Raw genomic sequence first — 15,958 nt, forward strand, 5'->3', positions numbered from 1 at the left:
TTAACGTCATAGAGGTTGGAGTTTCCTGGTGTTCTATATTCTCAATGACATTTCCGTACCCCACGATATAATTTCTGCCAAACTATACCCAACCGTGTATTTCATTTCAAACCTGTATACGTCATGATATCGATGTAAGTCCACGGCGCGAATGACCGTTTGGCATCCACCCCATGCGACGTCACTACGCAATTGATGTTTCCGCTTCCTATTGACTTAAACTTTAAAAGTAGCACCCTCACATATCCATGACGTCACGCTGTGGACTTGATACATTCGAGTATATATGACGTACTTGGGAGGGAGCCTATATATCCGTCCATTAGCAGTATCTGGCACTCGTTGCATCATTTATGACGATTGATTCCGCTGGAGGTGAGGGGTAAAAATAAACCACCACTTCAAAGTAAATGCATCGATTGTGAATTTTTGTTACAGCGTAAATGGGTTTTCACGTGAATTCAGTGAAAGATAATTCGGAATGGTAACTGGGGACATCTGAGGGGAGTGGGGAAGAGGGCGAAAATACAATACTGTGATCAAAAAGTTGAAGATTCTTTTGGAGTAGTTCTTATGCCGATGCATTGATCGAGTTTCTTTCTGATAATAAAGGAGAACAATTATATTGCAATCACAAATTAAGTTTCATTCAGCAAATAGCATGATAATGTTTGCATTCCCTTTGTCGCTAATAAATTATTGAATTCGGGAGGAGAAGGAGAGAATATTCTGTAAAAAAGGTTTTCTACAAACGAAAGATTGACAAATAACAAACACTTTGACTCATTTATTAAAGCAAATCTTTATTATAGCAATAGTGAACAATGGATAACTGTTAAAGATTTTTTTTAACATATTTTTTTTCGTTTTGATAAAAATAGCGATTGGGTGTTTTAGGTTTCCATCAGGTGAATATCTAGAGATTTTTGTTTTTACTTTACGGTTTATCTGAGAGATGGAAAAAAATGGGGAGTCGATATTTACTGGCTCGCATTCACAGTGCATTAATCGATTTTCCTCCTGATAATAAAGGAGAACAATTATATTGCGATCAGAAATTGAGTTTCATTCAGCAAATAGCATGATAATATTTGCATTCCCTTTGTCGCTAATAAATTATTGAATTCGGGAGGAGAAGGGGAGAATATTCTGCATAAAAGGTTTTCTACAAACGAAAGATTGACAAATAACAGACACTTTTACTCATTTATTAAAGCAAATCTTTATTATAGCAATAGTGAACAATGGATAACTGTTAAAGATTTTTTTTAACATATTTTTTTTCGTTTTGATAAAAATAGCGATTGGGTGTTTTAGGTTTCCATCAGGTGAATATCTAGAGATTTTTGTTTTTACTTTACGGTTTATCTGAGAGATGGAAAAAAATGGGGAGTCGATATTTACTGGCTCGCATTCACAGTGCATTAATCGATTTTCCTCCTGATAATAAAGGAGAACAATTATATTGCGATCAGAAATTGAGTTTCATTCAGCAAATAGCATGATAATATTTGCATTCCCTTTGTCGCTAATAAATTATTGAATTCGGGAGGAGAAGTGGAGAATATTCTGCATAAAAGGTTTTCTACAAACGAAAGATTGACAAATAACAGACACTGACTCATTTATTAAAGCAAATCTTTATTATAGCAATAGTGAACAATGGATAACTGTTAAAGATTTTTTTTAACATATTTTTTTTCGTTTTGATAAAAATAGCGATTGGATGTTTTAGGTTTCCATCAGGTGAATATCTAGAGGTTTTTGTTTTTACTTTACGGTTTATCTGAGAGATGGAAAAAAATGGGGAGTCGATATTTATTGGTTTGCATTCACAGTGCATTAATCGAGTTGTCTCCCGATAAGAAACAAGAATAATTATATTGCGATCGGAAATCGAGTTTCATTCAGCAACTGGCGTGATAATATTCCTATGCGACAGGAAAATTACGTCAGTATGATATTAGTATCTCCTGTACTCAAAGGAGGAAAAACAATGCATTCATGTGATTAATTCCTCCAATTCCCCATTTCCACATTCTTCACAACTTCAATTGGTTTCCATTTTACGAGTAAAAAGGAAATGCCATCGGGTTGAAATTGCAATGAAAAGTCCAGGGAAATGAGACGATAAATTCATTACGAGCCCGGATGCTGTCATTGAGTGTATGACACATGAAATGTCCCCATTTTTTTCCATTTCTCTCGAATGAAAAGAACAATGAACGCAGGACGTGAGGCAAAAGAAGAACTATACTAACGAAAAACCTACAGTATCAGTCGAGGGTATAAGAAATTAAATTATAAAACTGCACGATATAAAATTAAACTTACATAAAAAAATGTCTTACAAACGAGTTTTTCAACTGCGACAATGGCTTCAGCAGAAATTGACAGGATATATGACATCAAAACGAGCGAGTTCACTCACCCTTCCATCACCTGTCTCCAAAAAAAATCAATACGAAAATAAAAAATACTTAAAATGCCACCATTACGAACGCAAATGTAATCGTATAGTTTAAAAATTTATCTTCTATTCAGCATTACGAGAATAATCACCATTATACCGAAGTTGATCATACTGCGTTGGGAAAAAAAAACGCATAAACCGAGCTAGTCTTAATCTGCCCACCGATTGACGCATCGAAATCCCAGATATAAAAAACGATTTGGCAGTCGTCACACATTTTTCTATTTCCTTGCACTCTCATTAAAATTCAGAAAGAATCAATGAAAAAAAAATTGTTCACATTAAATTGTTCAAAAAGTACATTCCCAACGAGTATTTCGACGCGTCAATCGTACACGAGAATGTAACATATACAGTACTTGATAATCTTAAAAATTAATATGATCTAACAACATTAGGGTTTCGTCCTAGATTGTTTTTTCTTCTTAATCACATCTGAAAACTTTTGCTCGAGTGTACTCGAATCGAAATCCAATCAGTAATTTCACTCAGCATCGGCAAATGGAAGTTTACACTGACAATAGACCGTTCGATGTATCGATGATATTCATGGGACACTCGCGCGAAATATCCAAAATGCATTTCGATTCGACAGACAATCGATGAAAATACCCATAACCCTTACTATTTTCTGCAATTTTTAAACTTCATTATGTTCCTTCTGTTAATTCATTCATTTAGTCTCATTCTTTTACACAAGATATTTTTACAATTGTTTTCTATTTCATTATTATTTTTACGTCATTCATCTCATTACTCTATTATTTCATTCATGTTGTGATTGGTGGGCGGTTGAATATTAACGAGTGAATGAAACATATGAATTCAGTGCGTCAAATGAGAATGAGTCCACGATTCATTTATTTTATACAAAATGAGGAATGATGAATGATTTTTCTATACTCGACATCATCGATATTCGACGCACAATAGCGTCTCATTCACTCAAGTACATTTTACCTTAATTCTTTCTTAATATGTAATACTATCCAATACTTGTCGAAGCTCATATAGCAAGTACAGTTTGCTCGAGGATAAGATGTGTTCGTCTTTCATTTCTTTCTTTCATTTTTTTTTCATTTTTTAATCTCGTAATCAATTATTGTGTTATGATTATTGGCTATGGGTTTCGCTAGTTGGTTTTCTCTCTCTCTCACTCTCTCTTTCTTTCTCTCTCTCTCTCTCTCTACTTCATTTATTCGTTCAAAATTAATCATGTCGTTAGATTTATTCTCCACAACGTCGACCGGCATTCAAAAAATAAATCGTCGTTTCGTTTGGGTCGACGGTTTTTAAAATTTAATTATTCAATTTTGTCCCTTTCTTTCAGCGATACGCGGACTCTCACGTGCTTCGAGTTTATTTTTCACCCTATCTGCCGTAGGATCTCTTTACTTGAATTTTTTTGTACATAGCTTAAAAATTACCCATTCTATTTCATATTTATACACGAGATTACCCTTTATTCAACCCCAAAATCCCGCTTTTGTGAAAGAAAATGATAGTATCTCACTAGCGTCGACAGCCGAAAACATTGAACAATTTCATTCTCGCGAAATGAAGGGATAATGCATGAAAAATTGTGACGATTAATCACGGATTTATTTACAAAACGACGGCAAGATGTGACTATCACGTTTACCCTTATGTGTATTTCTATACTGAAAATGATAATAAAAACAAAATTGTGAGAAGAAATGAAATTTCCGGCTTTGTACCTCACTGCAGATACATTAGACTAATTTTCAGAAAAATCAGTTTCGATTGAGTTACAAAATTAAAGGAAAATTCTAATGATTTTTGTGAAAATTAGCAGTTACTCGATATCGTTCTATCTTAATACTAGTTTTCCTCCTACTCAATGAGTTTACATACTATGTTTTTCATCTTTAAAATTTATGTACATACGGTATAAATGATTCGCGAGGACGTGTGAACTCACGAAGAGAATGAGCGTGTGTGATTGGTTTGTGAGAATGAGCGATTGAAGGAGGGTTTAGGGGGGTTATGAAAAGGGAGAATGAATAATTGTACGGGCGGGGGGAATGTATGCATTGGCGAGAATTTCTGACTAAAGTTTTGGGTGAAGGTTTCTGTAAATTCAAGGAATGCGCAAATTTTTTCAATTTCTGTTGGAAATTGTGATGAAATAAGGCCGAATTTTCCAGAGGCATCGAATGTTTGCGCTAAATTTTGGCCATTCCGCTGGGACTAATGTCAACTGACGCGGAATTTTGTAGGAGAATGGGAATTTTCATTCATTGAAGCTGGTGATATTCAATTGTGCTAATTAATTTTTTATCCAAATTTCTGATAACTTTCAAGAATTCAGAATTTAATGACTCGAATTCTAAGTGACATTGAAGTAAAACGCCATGAGTTCCCTCGAAAAAATAAAACTTGACTATGGATATCAAATAAGAATGTAAAATTTAATTCATCGAGATCATTTATATTCGATTCTGCTCATGACATTCACCGATGACTCAAGAAATGACAGAAACGCATAGAATTTTCTAAATAACCCAAAGAAAATATTTAATACTTGATGAGGATTTTTGTTCCACTTTCCAGTAATCTTTCAGACTCGGGAAGCCTCGACAGCTATTGAGAATCCTTTATCAATAAATTCAACCAGAAATTCTCAGCACTGCCGGACGTGTGTAATTGGTTTTCACCCGCGAAAGCGTGTATGAACTGCCTCATACCCGATATTGCATGTGAATGTGTTTTTTTTACTGGTAATTGTAAGCACCATTGTAAACGGGATTTTGGATTACCCACACGCGGTCGCCTGGATTATACTGCAGTATCGGCACAGCTGCGCCTATTCAGGCCAACAAATTGTTAAAAACGAATGTTTAATTCCACATTCAAAGTATCCCCTAAAAATGCCAAAACCAGTTTCCGAATTTCCATTCATTTTCTATTACCGAGTGACCAAAATACTGGAGATTAATCAAAAGCCCGAATAATGATAATCAAAGTACAGAAAATCGATGGATCAATTAAAATTATAAAATCATAGCGCGTGATGCATGTGAAGAGTATCCCACGATAAGCCGTCAATCTAATTTAATCTCATTGTGTAACTTTAATGGCGCTGGAATAATTCAACGCACCCGATTTATTCTGTCTCGTTTGCAAAAATTTATCCCACTAATCCGTACAGAATGGCAACGCCCTAAACCATACGAATACTATCTCTCTAATCTTAATGATTTCTTTTAAATTTTGTTTACCTATAGCATTTTTATTCCTCTTAATGTTCAACCACGCATTAAACCTCGGAATTGCGAGACGAAAAACACGTTTCTTTACTCTTCATTCTTAAGTCATGATTGTTTCCTGCTTTTCAATTTGAGTTCTACCCACGATAGGAGCACTCATAAAACGTCATGGGTATCCTCGGCTACCCATCCATATCACAGGTTTGAGAAAACAGAGAATACTTTTTTCTTTCTTTCTATTTCGTGATTATTCATCTCACGCGTATTTCACACATTTGCGTTGCAAACGCGGAAACGGCAATCCACCCCAGAAAAGGCAAATTTCTCGTTTTGCGGGAGAAATTGCTTGGTCCTCCAGTTATGATGAACGAAACCCTCAACTCTTTCATCTACTATTGAAAATAATCGATTTGATCACCAAAAAAGAAGTCCATTCAAACCTGAAACTAATCCGCTCAATTGTTTCATCAATTGCATGCAGGATTCTTAAAAAAAATCAACCCTTCATACAAAATAACTGAATAGAGTTGCTGTTTCGTCCATCAAACCCATCGCAAGAAACACTCCACCGTCGAATATCTGCCCTGATTTATATAAACTGCGCCATAAACAGCCCAACGAATCCCCCAAAGACGAATCAAACCCCTAGAAATGTAAAAACAGTGCAAAATTCGATGTGCGTTTGCATGCGATGACGGCTGGAGTAATGTGTAATGTTTTCGCGTATTCTAGTCCCGAGAGGAGTGTCCTTCACTCTCCTTCCAAATGGCACTGTAGTATTCAAAAAACGTTATTGAATTTATCAGTCATGAAAGTTCATTAACACGATGTATGCTCACACTTCCCAATAATATTGATGATAATGGATAAAAGTGTAATACAACACCACTGAACATTGCAGGAAGCGCCGTTTCTCGGTAATACGCTTATGTGGATAATCGTGTCGTAATCTCTGTTTGATAAAGGTTCCAATGACCTGCTTGATCACACCAATGGTGTGCCATAAACTTCATTCGTATGTAAATTCTGATTACTATCATTTTGTCTAGATGCACATTGTGCTTGTTTTCTCTCCCAGCTCTTCATAGCTGACTTGTATTTCTCAAATTCATGACACCAGTCTGAATATATCTTCTGATAGTCATTTGATTTGGCTGGTGCACTGCAACGATGTGCATCAACAGTTATGTTGTATGAACAAAGTAATGCACCACCAAGCCAACAGTCGTATCTACCAGCATCTTGTTCATTAACACCGACAATAACTAGACCCTTCTCAGATGTCTCAATGAATTTATCACCACCAGCACCGTATCTGTATGATATCTGATATCTGCCCTTCTCTTTGCTGTAGTGATACCATCTTACCTCTTGGTTTGATAGTACTTCTGGCATTTTTACGAAACAACCGAGATGCACCGATTGGCCCCATGTTACCACCAATTTTCGCTTACCCACGCTACTGTCGCACACGTCAGCTGTGCTGTTTGAGACGTCCTGCAGGAGTCTGAAACATTAAGGATGGAGGGGAATTGTTAATGTGGATCGTTTTGATGTGGCGTTACATTTGGTCTTCGTTATGACGCTGTTAGAAAAACATTGAACAACATTCTATTGGACTTTTTGATTTCGATTGAACTTTTATTGAAAATTGTGTTAGTTTTTGGGCGATTCTACTGAATTCCGCAGCTTTACTGCACGTTTTTTAGTAGAAAATGTCCAGTACAAAGTATCTTACAGAGAAATAAATGGAATTTTTTATATAACTTCTTCAGTAGGACAGTTTAGATCGAGGAAGTTGACTTGCGATGTTTTCTATAGATTACTTTCAATAGAATTGGCCAAAAACTAGTAGAAAGTTCTAGTGTTGACTGTTCATTTTTTAAGAGAATTATATTGAATCCGATTTAAAAGAAAAAATAATGAAATTTCAAATTTTACGGAAAATTCAATGACTTTCTGGATTTGTTAACAACGCCAAGACGAGAATTCCTCACCTTGTTTGAATTTTCATACAAAAATGAATATTCATGAAATTTCAAGAACATGTTTATCTCAGTATTGCTGATGTCGATCAACTTTCATGGAATAATTAAACTGAAATTCATTGTTTAGATTTACTTTTCCATAAAATTTTAAATTTCCAATGAAGAAATTCTTTGAAAATTCAGTGGGTCTACTGTGATATAAATTTTCAAGGAGTGTTTCAAGTAGATATTTCCGCCAAAAATTGCTGACAGTGTCAATTACAAGCGGTTACCGAGACCTAATAAATAACCAAAAATCTTGACAAAAAATTATTTAATCGGATCGAGTGCGTTCCACCTGAAGGAATAGATGGAATCGCTACGTAGAAAATGGGGAATGAAAAAACACTGTGCAGTTTTTATTTATCAGTTATTGCCAAAACGATTTTCATTTGGTTCAATAAAAGTTCAATTTTGACACGTACACATATTGGAGCAAATACTGAATTCCCACCGAAAAAAATCACACGCACGACTGAACATCGATCCCCTATATGCAATTTTTTATTCCCAACAGATATCCATAAAAACTGTAGCATGAAATTACAACTCACCCTGGTGCATACGGCTTGCACATATTGGTGTCCTTGTCCCATCCGCAGTAAGGATCGTGCACGCATCGTAGACAGTTATCGTATCGCCTTGAGCACATAACCAAATCGATTTGCTTTATGCGATGGTCCGAGGCAACGTAAAGTGCTTTATGCTCCTTGGATATCTCCATTGCTTGAATTGGCTCACCAGGGGTCACGTCGAATACATCAAGAAGTATTGACTGTGAGTCGCCATTGTTGTCGAGCCATTGAACGACTTTGTGGACTCTACCGTCGCCTGGAAAACAGGAGGTATTTTGTTGAGAACATTTACTTGTTTTTTTTTAAATACAGACAGAGACAAAAGTGGGAACACTATAGTTGTATCTACTCATCATTTCAACAATTCCTTTTATTTTCAAATTTAGGGATAAAATATTTGTTGATAAATTTTCCTCTATATGAGATATTTTCAGCCTGAAAAGGCACCGTCTAGTGTGAATTATCCGCCTCTTGAGCCAAATATTTCGTTGCTGTCGAAAGCAGAACAATTATTCATGTTTGAGACTTTCAAATTCGAACCCAACAAATTCTTTTTTGGCAATTTTCAACTAACGATTTTGTTGGCCCAAACAAGATTTGTTTGACAACGTGTTTGTTTTTCTCTCAGTGTACGTAGAGTCACAATTTTTTTTGAATTTTACCAGCAACGTCAGCGTCGAGAATAGTTATTGTTAACAGATGGATTTGGTTCGAGACTAGGGTTTATTCGATCTCACCAAATGGTCATCTATGATATGGAGGAGCCATGTTTGGCCCGACTTTCACCTCTCAAGTGAACCATTCGTTAACTATTAACGAATATTTATTTGGTCATATTAAACTGTACCATTCGTTATTAGTTAACGACTCTGGTTTGGAACAAATGAATCACTCTATCAATGCGCTAAGAGCTGGTGAGGTTTGATCATTACCTCATTACTCGGTACACAATATTTTCCAATGTTTACCTCTATTTGAGAATTCTAAATTGAATTTATGCCTTTAGAAGGTAAAGCGCAGTATTGGGGCAGTTGATCAAAGTTATTAATATTTTTCTAATCCAAAGGACATTGATCTTCATCATCACCCCCTGGAGATTAATCTGTTTTGTAAGAATATCGATAACTTTCGGCAGGAAATTTGTTCAAAAATTTGGGAAATCATCAGCATTCTGTCATGTTCTGTCAAGTTACGGAGAACAAGAACTTTTTCTCTGAGTAGATGCCAGCGTTGTTCTTATACAAATTTAGGGGATAGATTTGAGTGATTGAATACGTCAGTGAGTATTGAAGCAACCTTCGTGTAAATTCAGCCCTCAATCATATTGAAATGATGGGAAAAACTAGTTTGACATTAACTTGTGTCCAAATTCCAAACGGAAAGCATGAAATGAATACAGCATACGGGGTGATGAGAATACTCACTAGATCCAGCGTAATAGACGGTGTATTCCAGGTCAACTCCCACGAAATCAATCCTCAATTTATCAACCACGAGCCTCGTGAACATAATATCTCGTTTATAGAACACTGGTTTCTCATTCTCGTGCGATATCGCCGAGTCCATAAGTGGATGTGACCTTATAAAATTTAATACAGTGTCGGGTAGTGTTTCAGTATCATTGACACACTGTCCTGGTCTTGGCTCCGGTACTTTGTTGGACAATACTGGTAACCATGCGCTGCTCGATGTCGCCTGTTCCTTGAATTTACCACGGAATGCCTCTTGGATGGCGTCAATGTGGAAGGAACAAATGGCTGAGCCCATGAGGCCATTCGTTGAGGTCGTGAATGTACCGTAGAAGTGAGTATCATCGCCTGGTACTTTGTAGATACTCTCTGGAAAATAGACGTTAAAAGAAAAAAGGTTGTAAAAAAGCCGTTGTTATATCATTCTTAACTTAAGAGTCTTGGCCTTATTTCGGAGGCACCATTTTTTGCAAAATTTCTACCATCCAATAATAATATTCAATCTTAACCAAACCGTTCAAATCGTGATATCTAAATGAACTGAAGCAAATTGAATTATCTTGATTCATCCAAACACTAATAATCTAGAAAATATTGAAATCAAACTATACCTGTTGATAAATACTACAACCCAACAAATTAAAAATGCTTTTATGAATTTCAACCAACTTTAAAATTGATATCGAATTCTAATATTGCGTTGAAAATCAGATTAATGAATAAATTGGATAAAACTGCTGTAATTTAACTTTTCAAATATGTAATCCAATGAATGAATTAACAAAAGGGAAACGGAAGGATTTTAAGACCTGTCAATTGTAAAATTCTTGGAAACTCGTATTAAACGTCCAAGTGAATCAAATCCACTAAACATCGTATTTTTCCTAAATTAAGAAGCCCTAAAGACGTTTACCACTGAATGAGATGAAATAAAACATGAAAACTTACGAATCTCATTGAAGTAGAAGGGAAACTCCCCAGGTATCGAGCAATTCAACCTAGCTTTCAGATAAGTCGCCCAATTCTGTGAAAGAATATTCTTTCCTCCAGTGTCTCTTTTACAGACTCTCGCCACCCTCGAGTATACGCTCTTTCCGCAATTGATGTACTCGACGGCAGTCTCTCGGAAGAAGAAGAATACGTGCTGTCCAATGTCAAATGATCCAACAAAGTTCGGCTCTGAAACAATAACAAGGGAAAGACATTGAAGCCAAGTCCATAATTTTACAGCTATCAAATATCAAATATCAAGTAAATGATGCGCTTTTGATCTCTCCTCAGGATAGTAAGATTATTTCAAACAGCATTTTCATAAAGCCATGGGTATTACTCTCATTGCCATTCTCTCGGGATCGAGAAAATTTGCAGAAACGATTTGCTATCGTCGGGAGTCAGGTGAGCCTCATAAAACCGATGTTTTTCCTCACTCCATTTCTGAACGTTAAACGAGAAAAAGCTTTTTCAATGCGCTCCGAACGACTTCTGTAGTTTTCATTCAGCGTTACTGAAATGAGGATAAGAGGGTGGGCGCTGGGGGGGGGCTAGGGGGAGGGGCAGTGGGTTATGTTTTCAGGACCACCCTGAATTTAACGCAAGTTCAATGATCATCCACTTGTCGTTTTACGGGCGTTGCTGTCGTAAAACCCAGTTTAACGATGCTTCAGAGGGAAGGTTTTACCAACGACGAAACGAAAAGCGTTAATAATTTCGCGACCGAATGGACTAGCCAAAAACGATGCTCTTGCACGAGAGAGTACTTAAAATCCATATACACATACATCCTTATTCCAAAAACAGCACACGGTAGCATCTGCAGGCGTTTTATCACTTTCAATTTTCGGGGGAGCGATAAATCTTGGGGAGAGGAATTCTATACTCGTGGTTGATGGGGATATGGCGACTGGGTGTACCTCCGAGAGATTGAAATTTTTGGAAAAAAGAGGTTTTAGAGCGGCAAACCCGAAATTATTATTTTTTAATTGCTCGTAATGACGGGTTTATTCAAGAGAGATAGCAAATTTATAGATATGTAATAATTCTTCATTTAGAATGTTAATTAATGATAATTAATTTAGTTCGTTTATACAACTAAAACATACTCATTGAGATGAATATTAAAAATTCAAGAAAAGTGTATGTTTTGGATTTTCATCTTTTCACGAAGAATTACCAAAAATGGAATTGACTATTTCAGGACTTTTTTGTCGTCCATTTGTGCCAACGCATGATTCCACAAAATTCACAAAATTTCTTCTTCAAGAAATAACTCCAAAAAAACAATTTTTATATGACTAATGTGCACGGCCCTCGGCTTTGGTGTACGACTGAGGGATTAAATCGATCACGTCTGCTCGGGTTCTCTCCGAAACTTTGATGTATTAACCGTTGAGGAAGCTCCCAAGAGCCAATACGGTAAGACACTGCGATGCGAGTCTTGTGATCTCTACTCTGTTAGGTTTGACGGATTCTCATCTCCTCCAAGTGATACACTCAAGTCCACTAGCACTGGAATTGAATCGCTCCTGAGCTTCTTCCGTGAACAATTTCGAGAGGGATGTATTGAATTATTGTCCCTGAGTGGCTGTATTATACTTGAATCAAAAAATGAGAACGATTCATTGGATTAAAGTTGATTAAAGGCATCTTGTCGTTATAATCGCATCAGACGTCTCGTCTCAGTTAATTTCCGTCATAATTTAATGTTTTAGTGCCCCACCGATTCTTCAATGATTTTTCTATAAAATTAATAATAAATGAATAAAAATTTTATGCCGGAATCCGGTATATATAATTTTCAAATGGATTCTCAGTCGAAATTGGGATAAATTCATTCTGTAGATGATAGAGTACGTCAAATTGGTGACTCGAAGAGAAGAGGAAAAAGGAAAGGAAAGGAAAAGAAAAAAGTGATACAATTATATTGTGACGAAGTGCAAGTTTGGGGCCTCCTAGACCTCCATCTCGCAGGTCTCGGACTCGTGACTCGGAACAGTTCTGAGTGAGGAGCTCAATGGCCTCCCAGCAACTTCAAACTGTTCCGGAGGTGCTGGTGGCAATAATAATTCAAAAATCCCGAAAGAATGTCACAAAATACGACCAATTGCCCCTTGAAACCCGTTAATAATTCGCAAAACCCCCAATTGCCAGCCGAAAGAGGAATCCGCGGAGAAAGAACGTATGAAATACTTCCCTGAGTGCTCCTCGGGATTATTGCCCGATCTCACTTAAATTCGGACGGCACGTCGTCAGTACATGCCATCTCTTATAGACGCAACGTGCAATATTTCAATGCGAGGAAGTCCCCGGAATATTATTCCGAAATTGAGAATTAAATATTTCGGATTCCGGAATATTATTCCGAAATTGAGGATGAAGTATCCCGAATTACGGAATACACATATTCCCGATTCCACAATATCATATACATTCGAGGATTTTTTTTTCCCGTGCTCATGTAAGAAATTATCAGTGATGAATAATATTTCCAAAATTTTCCGTACAAATTCTTTATCTCTAATCTTCCATCAAATACAATTCCTAAGATCATCAAATTCTCATTTTATCATTCATTCCATCACAGACCCTCAATTTTACTCCGCCAACGAGCCGTCTCCCTCGAACGACCTGAAGTGGAGTGATATCAAGTAGTTCTGCACTTGCTTACGCAGCCGTGAAAGTAACCCCAGTCCCGCTGTGTCTCGTCAGCCAGTTATTCAGATCTCGTTAACATCATCCCCCCCCCCCCCTCCCTCCCCAGTCCCCCTCGATTTATACTTGCTCTCAAGTTCAACTTAGAATGTCGCCCAGCGTTAAAGCGCATTCGTCAAGGTCTCACCCCCGCGATCAGCCCCTTGCCCCGTTTAATCAACGCCAGTGCTTAATAGACAAACTCAATGGGAAGAATGGATCTTGATGCTGTCTGGGATGCCGCTCGGAGGTAAAATTTTCCGCTGCACGGTCTCTCGAATTAAACGTCGAAACAAATGGCCAATCATGCATCCCGAGGGCTCGAAAGAGCGAATGTTTTACTTTTGTTGCGATGCGAATTCGCCATTTACATCGACTTTTCTCTGTAGATTAAATCATTTATTGGCTATGTTAAACCATATTGTTGGCTATATTCAATTTTCATCATCTGTAAAGGGCCAAAATACGTAGGAATAAGACGAAGACTAATTGGAATTTTGAATTAAACATTCAACTAGAGAAATCATGCATTTGAATTGAATAGAATTCTCCATTTGAAATTTTTCTATTCATCTGAACAATACTTTTGTTGAAAATTAATAAACTCATGTATTTATTTTGATGCAAAATTTTCGATTATAGGGAATTACATGTTAATAAATTCGTTCCCGTCACTTTTTTTCGCTAAAATTTTATTCCTGAATTGAAATACGAATAGAAATCAAGTTTAATTTAGGATAAAAGTTTTATTACGAGCTATTTGAATAAATCTATTCATAGGATTCAGATAAAGTTAATTTAAAATTTATTATTTTAGTTTTAAAGTTAATTTTTCTTTTTAATTTATTCAATTCAAATTAATTTTCTAGTGAATATTCGTTTATCGTATATTTTTTTATATTATCTTCTATTAATCAAAGTGTCAATTTTTAATTACGAAATTCCCTCGAATGCCAGTCTAGTTCTCACTTCACAACAAATGAAAAAAAAGACCAGAAAATTCACGCAAAAATTTGCAAAAGTGCAACTAATAATTCAAAAAATCCACATCTCCAATATCTCAATCTGTGCCAATTTACCCCTGAACAATGAAGCCCCTCCATTACGCTCTTAGCCCCGTCGCATTGAATTCCGTGTCAGTTGAGCGGCTGGCATTCGTGTCCAGTGAACTTCAAGAATCGCTTTCAACTTCATTTATAAGCCCCCAAGACTCGGCTTTTTTCCTCCCCCACCCGAATTACCAAGACCGAAGATGCTTGCGCTGTCACTCTAACATTTTTTCCACCTACCGAGCCAGAGAATGCCCGATCTTTAATGGGTAGCAGTGAAGAGATCCCCACGAGTAGGTGCAGAGAGCACTGAAAATGAATTGCCAGATGGGGTGAAACGCCATCTCGTCCCCTTCCCAGTGCGTGAGTTTAACCTAAGGGGAAGGTGCACGCCATCAAACGTCTCGAGGGTGTGAGATGTAGGAGAATGGTAATAAAATAACGCCCTGCATACCCATTCTATGCCTCCTCTCCCAGCTAAACGTCCCGTTCGAAGACCCCTCTTTATACGAACAACTTAAACTTTGCCAACCCTGGGAGTGAAGCGGGATTGCAGTTTTCTTCTCCAACCCCTCTTGGAATATCTTTCCATCCGGTAAGAACCAACGACCACAGGAGATACCGCCTCAGTGTCATCCCCAGGGACTCGAAACTTTTTCACTCCGCAATAATTTGATTTTACCCCATTAATTATTGAAAATGGAGAAATATACATGGAGCATATTCAATGTATCTTCGTTCAATTTTTATTCTCCAACGCTTTGAAAAGTTTTAACGAAGGTTAAATTCCGTTGAATTTTTAAGGAAAGTTCAGGGAATTTGGACATTGAAGAACGACGGTTTCAAGATAAAATCAATAAAAGGTTTGAATTTCTGTGAAAACGAGTGGAAATTAGCATGATTCAGAATATTATATCGTGCAATTTTCAATTGATCGAAAATTCGGTAGAATATCATATCGGATACTCTGAATTAATTCCAGAGGAATTAATTTGAATTGAGTAAACTTTATTCGAATCCTATAAAAAGGTTTATTCGAATAGCTCGTCAAAAAGCTTTTATTCAAAATAAAATTTGATTTCTATTTGTGTTTTAAGGATGTTCTACACCCTTACTGTCAAAAATCACGTTTTTTTAATTTTTCTGGCAAACTTATGATGGAATTGACGTGAAAAAATATAACGTTTTTGCGTTTTGTCATTATTTAATGACTGACGAAATTTTAAGGTGGTGCGAACATTTTCCTGCGTTTTCTCTAAACTTTTAAAAAGAATCACAAAACTGTAAAAAACGCATGAAAATTATCGCACCACTACGCAACTTCGTGAGCCATTAAAGAATGACAAACCACAAAATCGTTATATTTTTTCACGTCACTCCCATCGATAATTTGCCAGAAAAATGAAAACAACGTCAATTTTGGCTAAAAGGGTGTCGAACATCCTTAA

At 36.6% G+C, this 15,958-nt stretch overlaps 1 protein-coding gene across 1 annotated transcript in view; it reads right to left on the minus strand.

Moving 5' to 3' along the window:
- Positions 1-1,621: 1,621 nt before the first annotated feature.
- LOC107045851 (semaphorin-2A) overlaps positions 1,622-15,958 on the minus strand; it is a gene marked incomplete at its 5' end in the record, with an annotated part of 49,484 nt that continues 35,147 nt past the window's right edge. The window contains 4 exons of the mRNA XM_015268247.1: positions 1,622-7,210; positions 8,285-8,561; positions 9,730-10,143; positions 10,723-10,953. Of these exons, the coding sequence (XP_015123733.1) occupies positions 6,688-7,210; positions 8,285-8,561; positions 9,730-10,143; positions 10,723-10,953 (1,445 nt within the window). The remainder of the gene's footprint in view (positions 7,211-8,284; positions 8,562-9,729; positions 10,144-10,722; positions 10,954-15,958) is intronic.

Source organism: Diachasma alloeum, unplaced genomic scaffold (genome assembly GCF_001412515.2).
Source record: "Diachasma alloeum isolate Michigan unplaced genomic scaffold, Dall2.0 Dall_scaffold_01094, whole genome shotgun sequence".
Taxonomy (NCBI): domain Eukaryota; kingdom Metazoa; phylum Arthropoda; class Insecta; order Hymenoptera; family Braconidae; genus Diachasma; species Diachasma alloeum.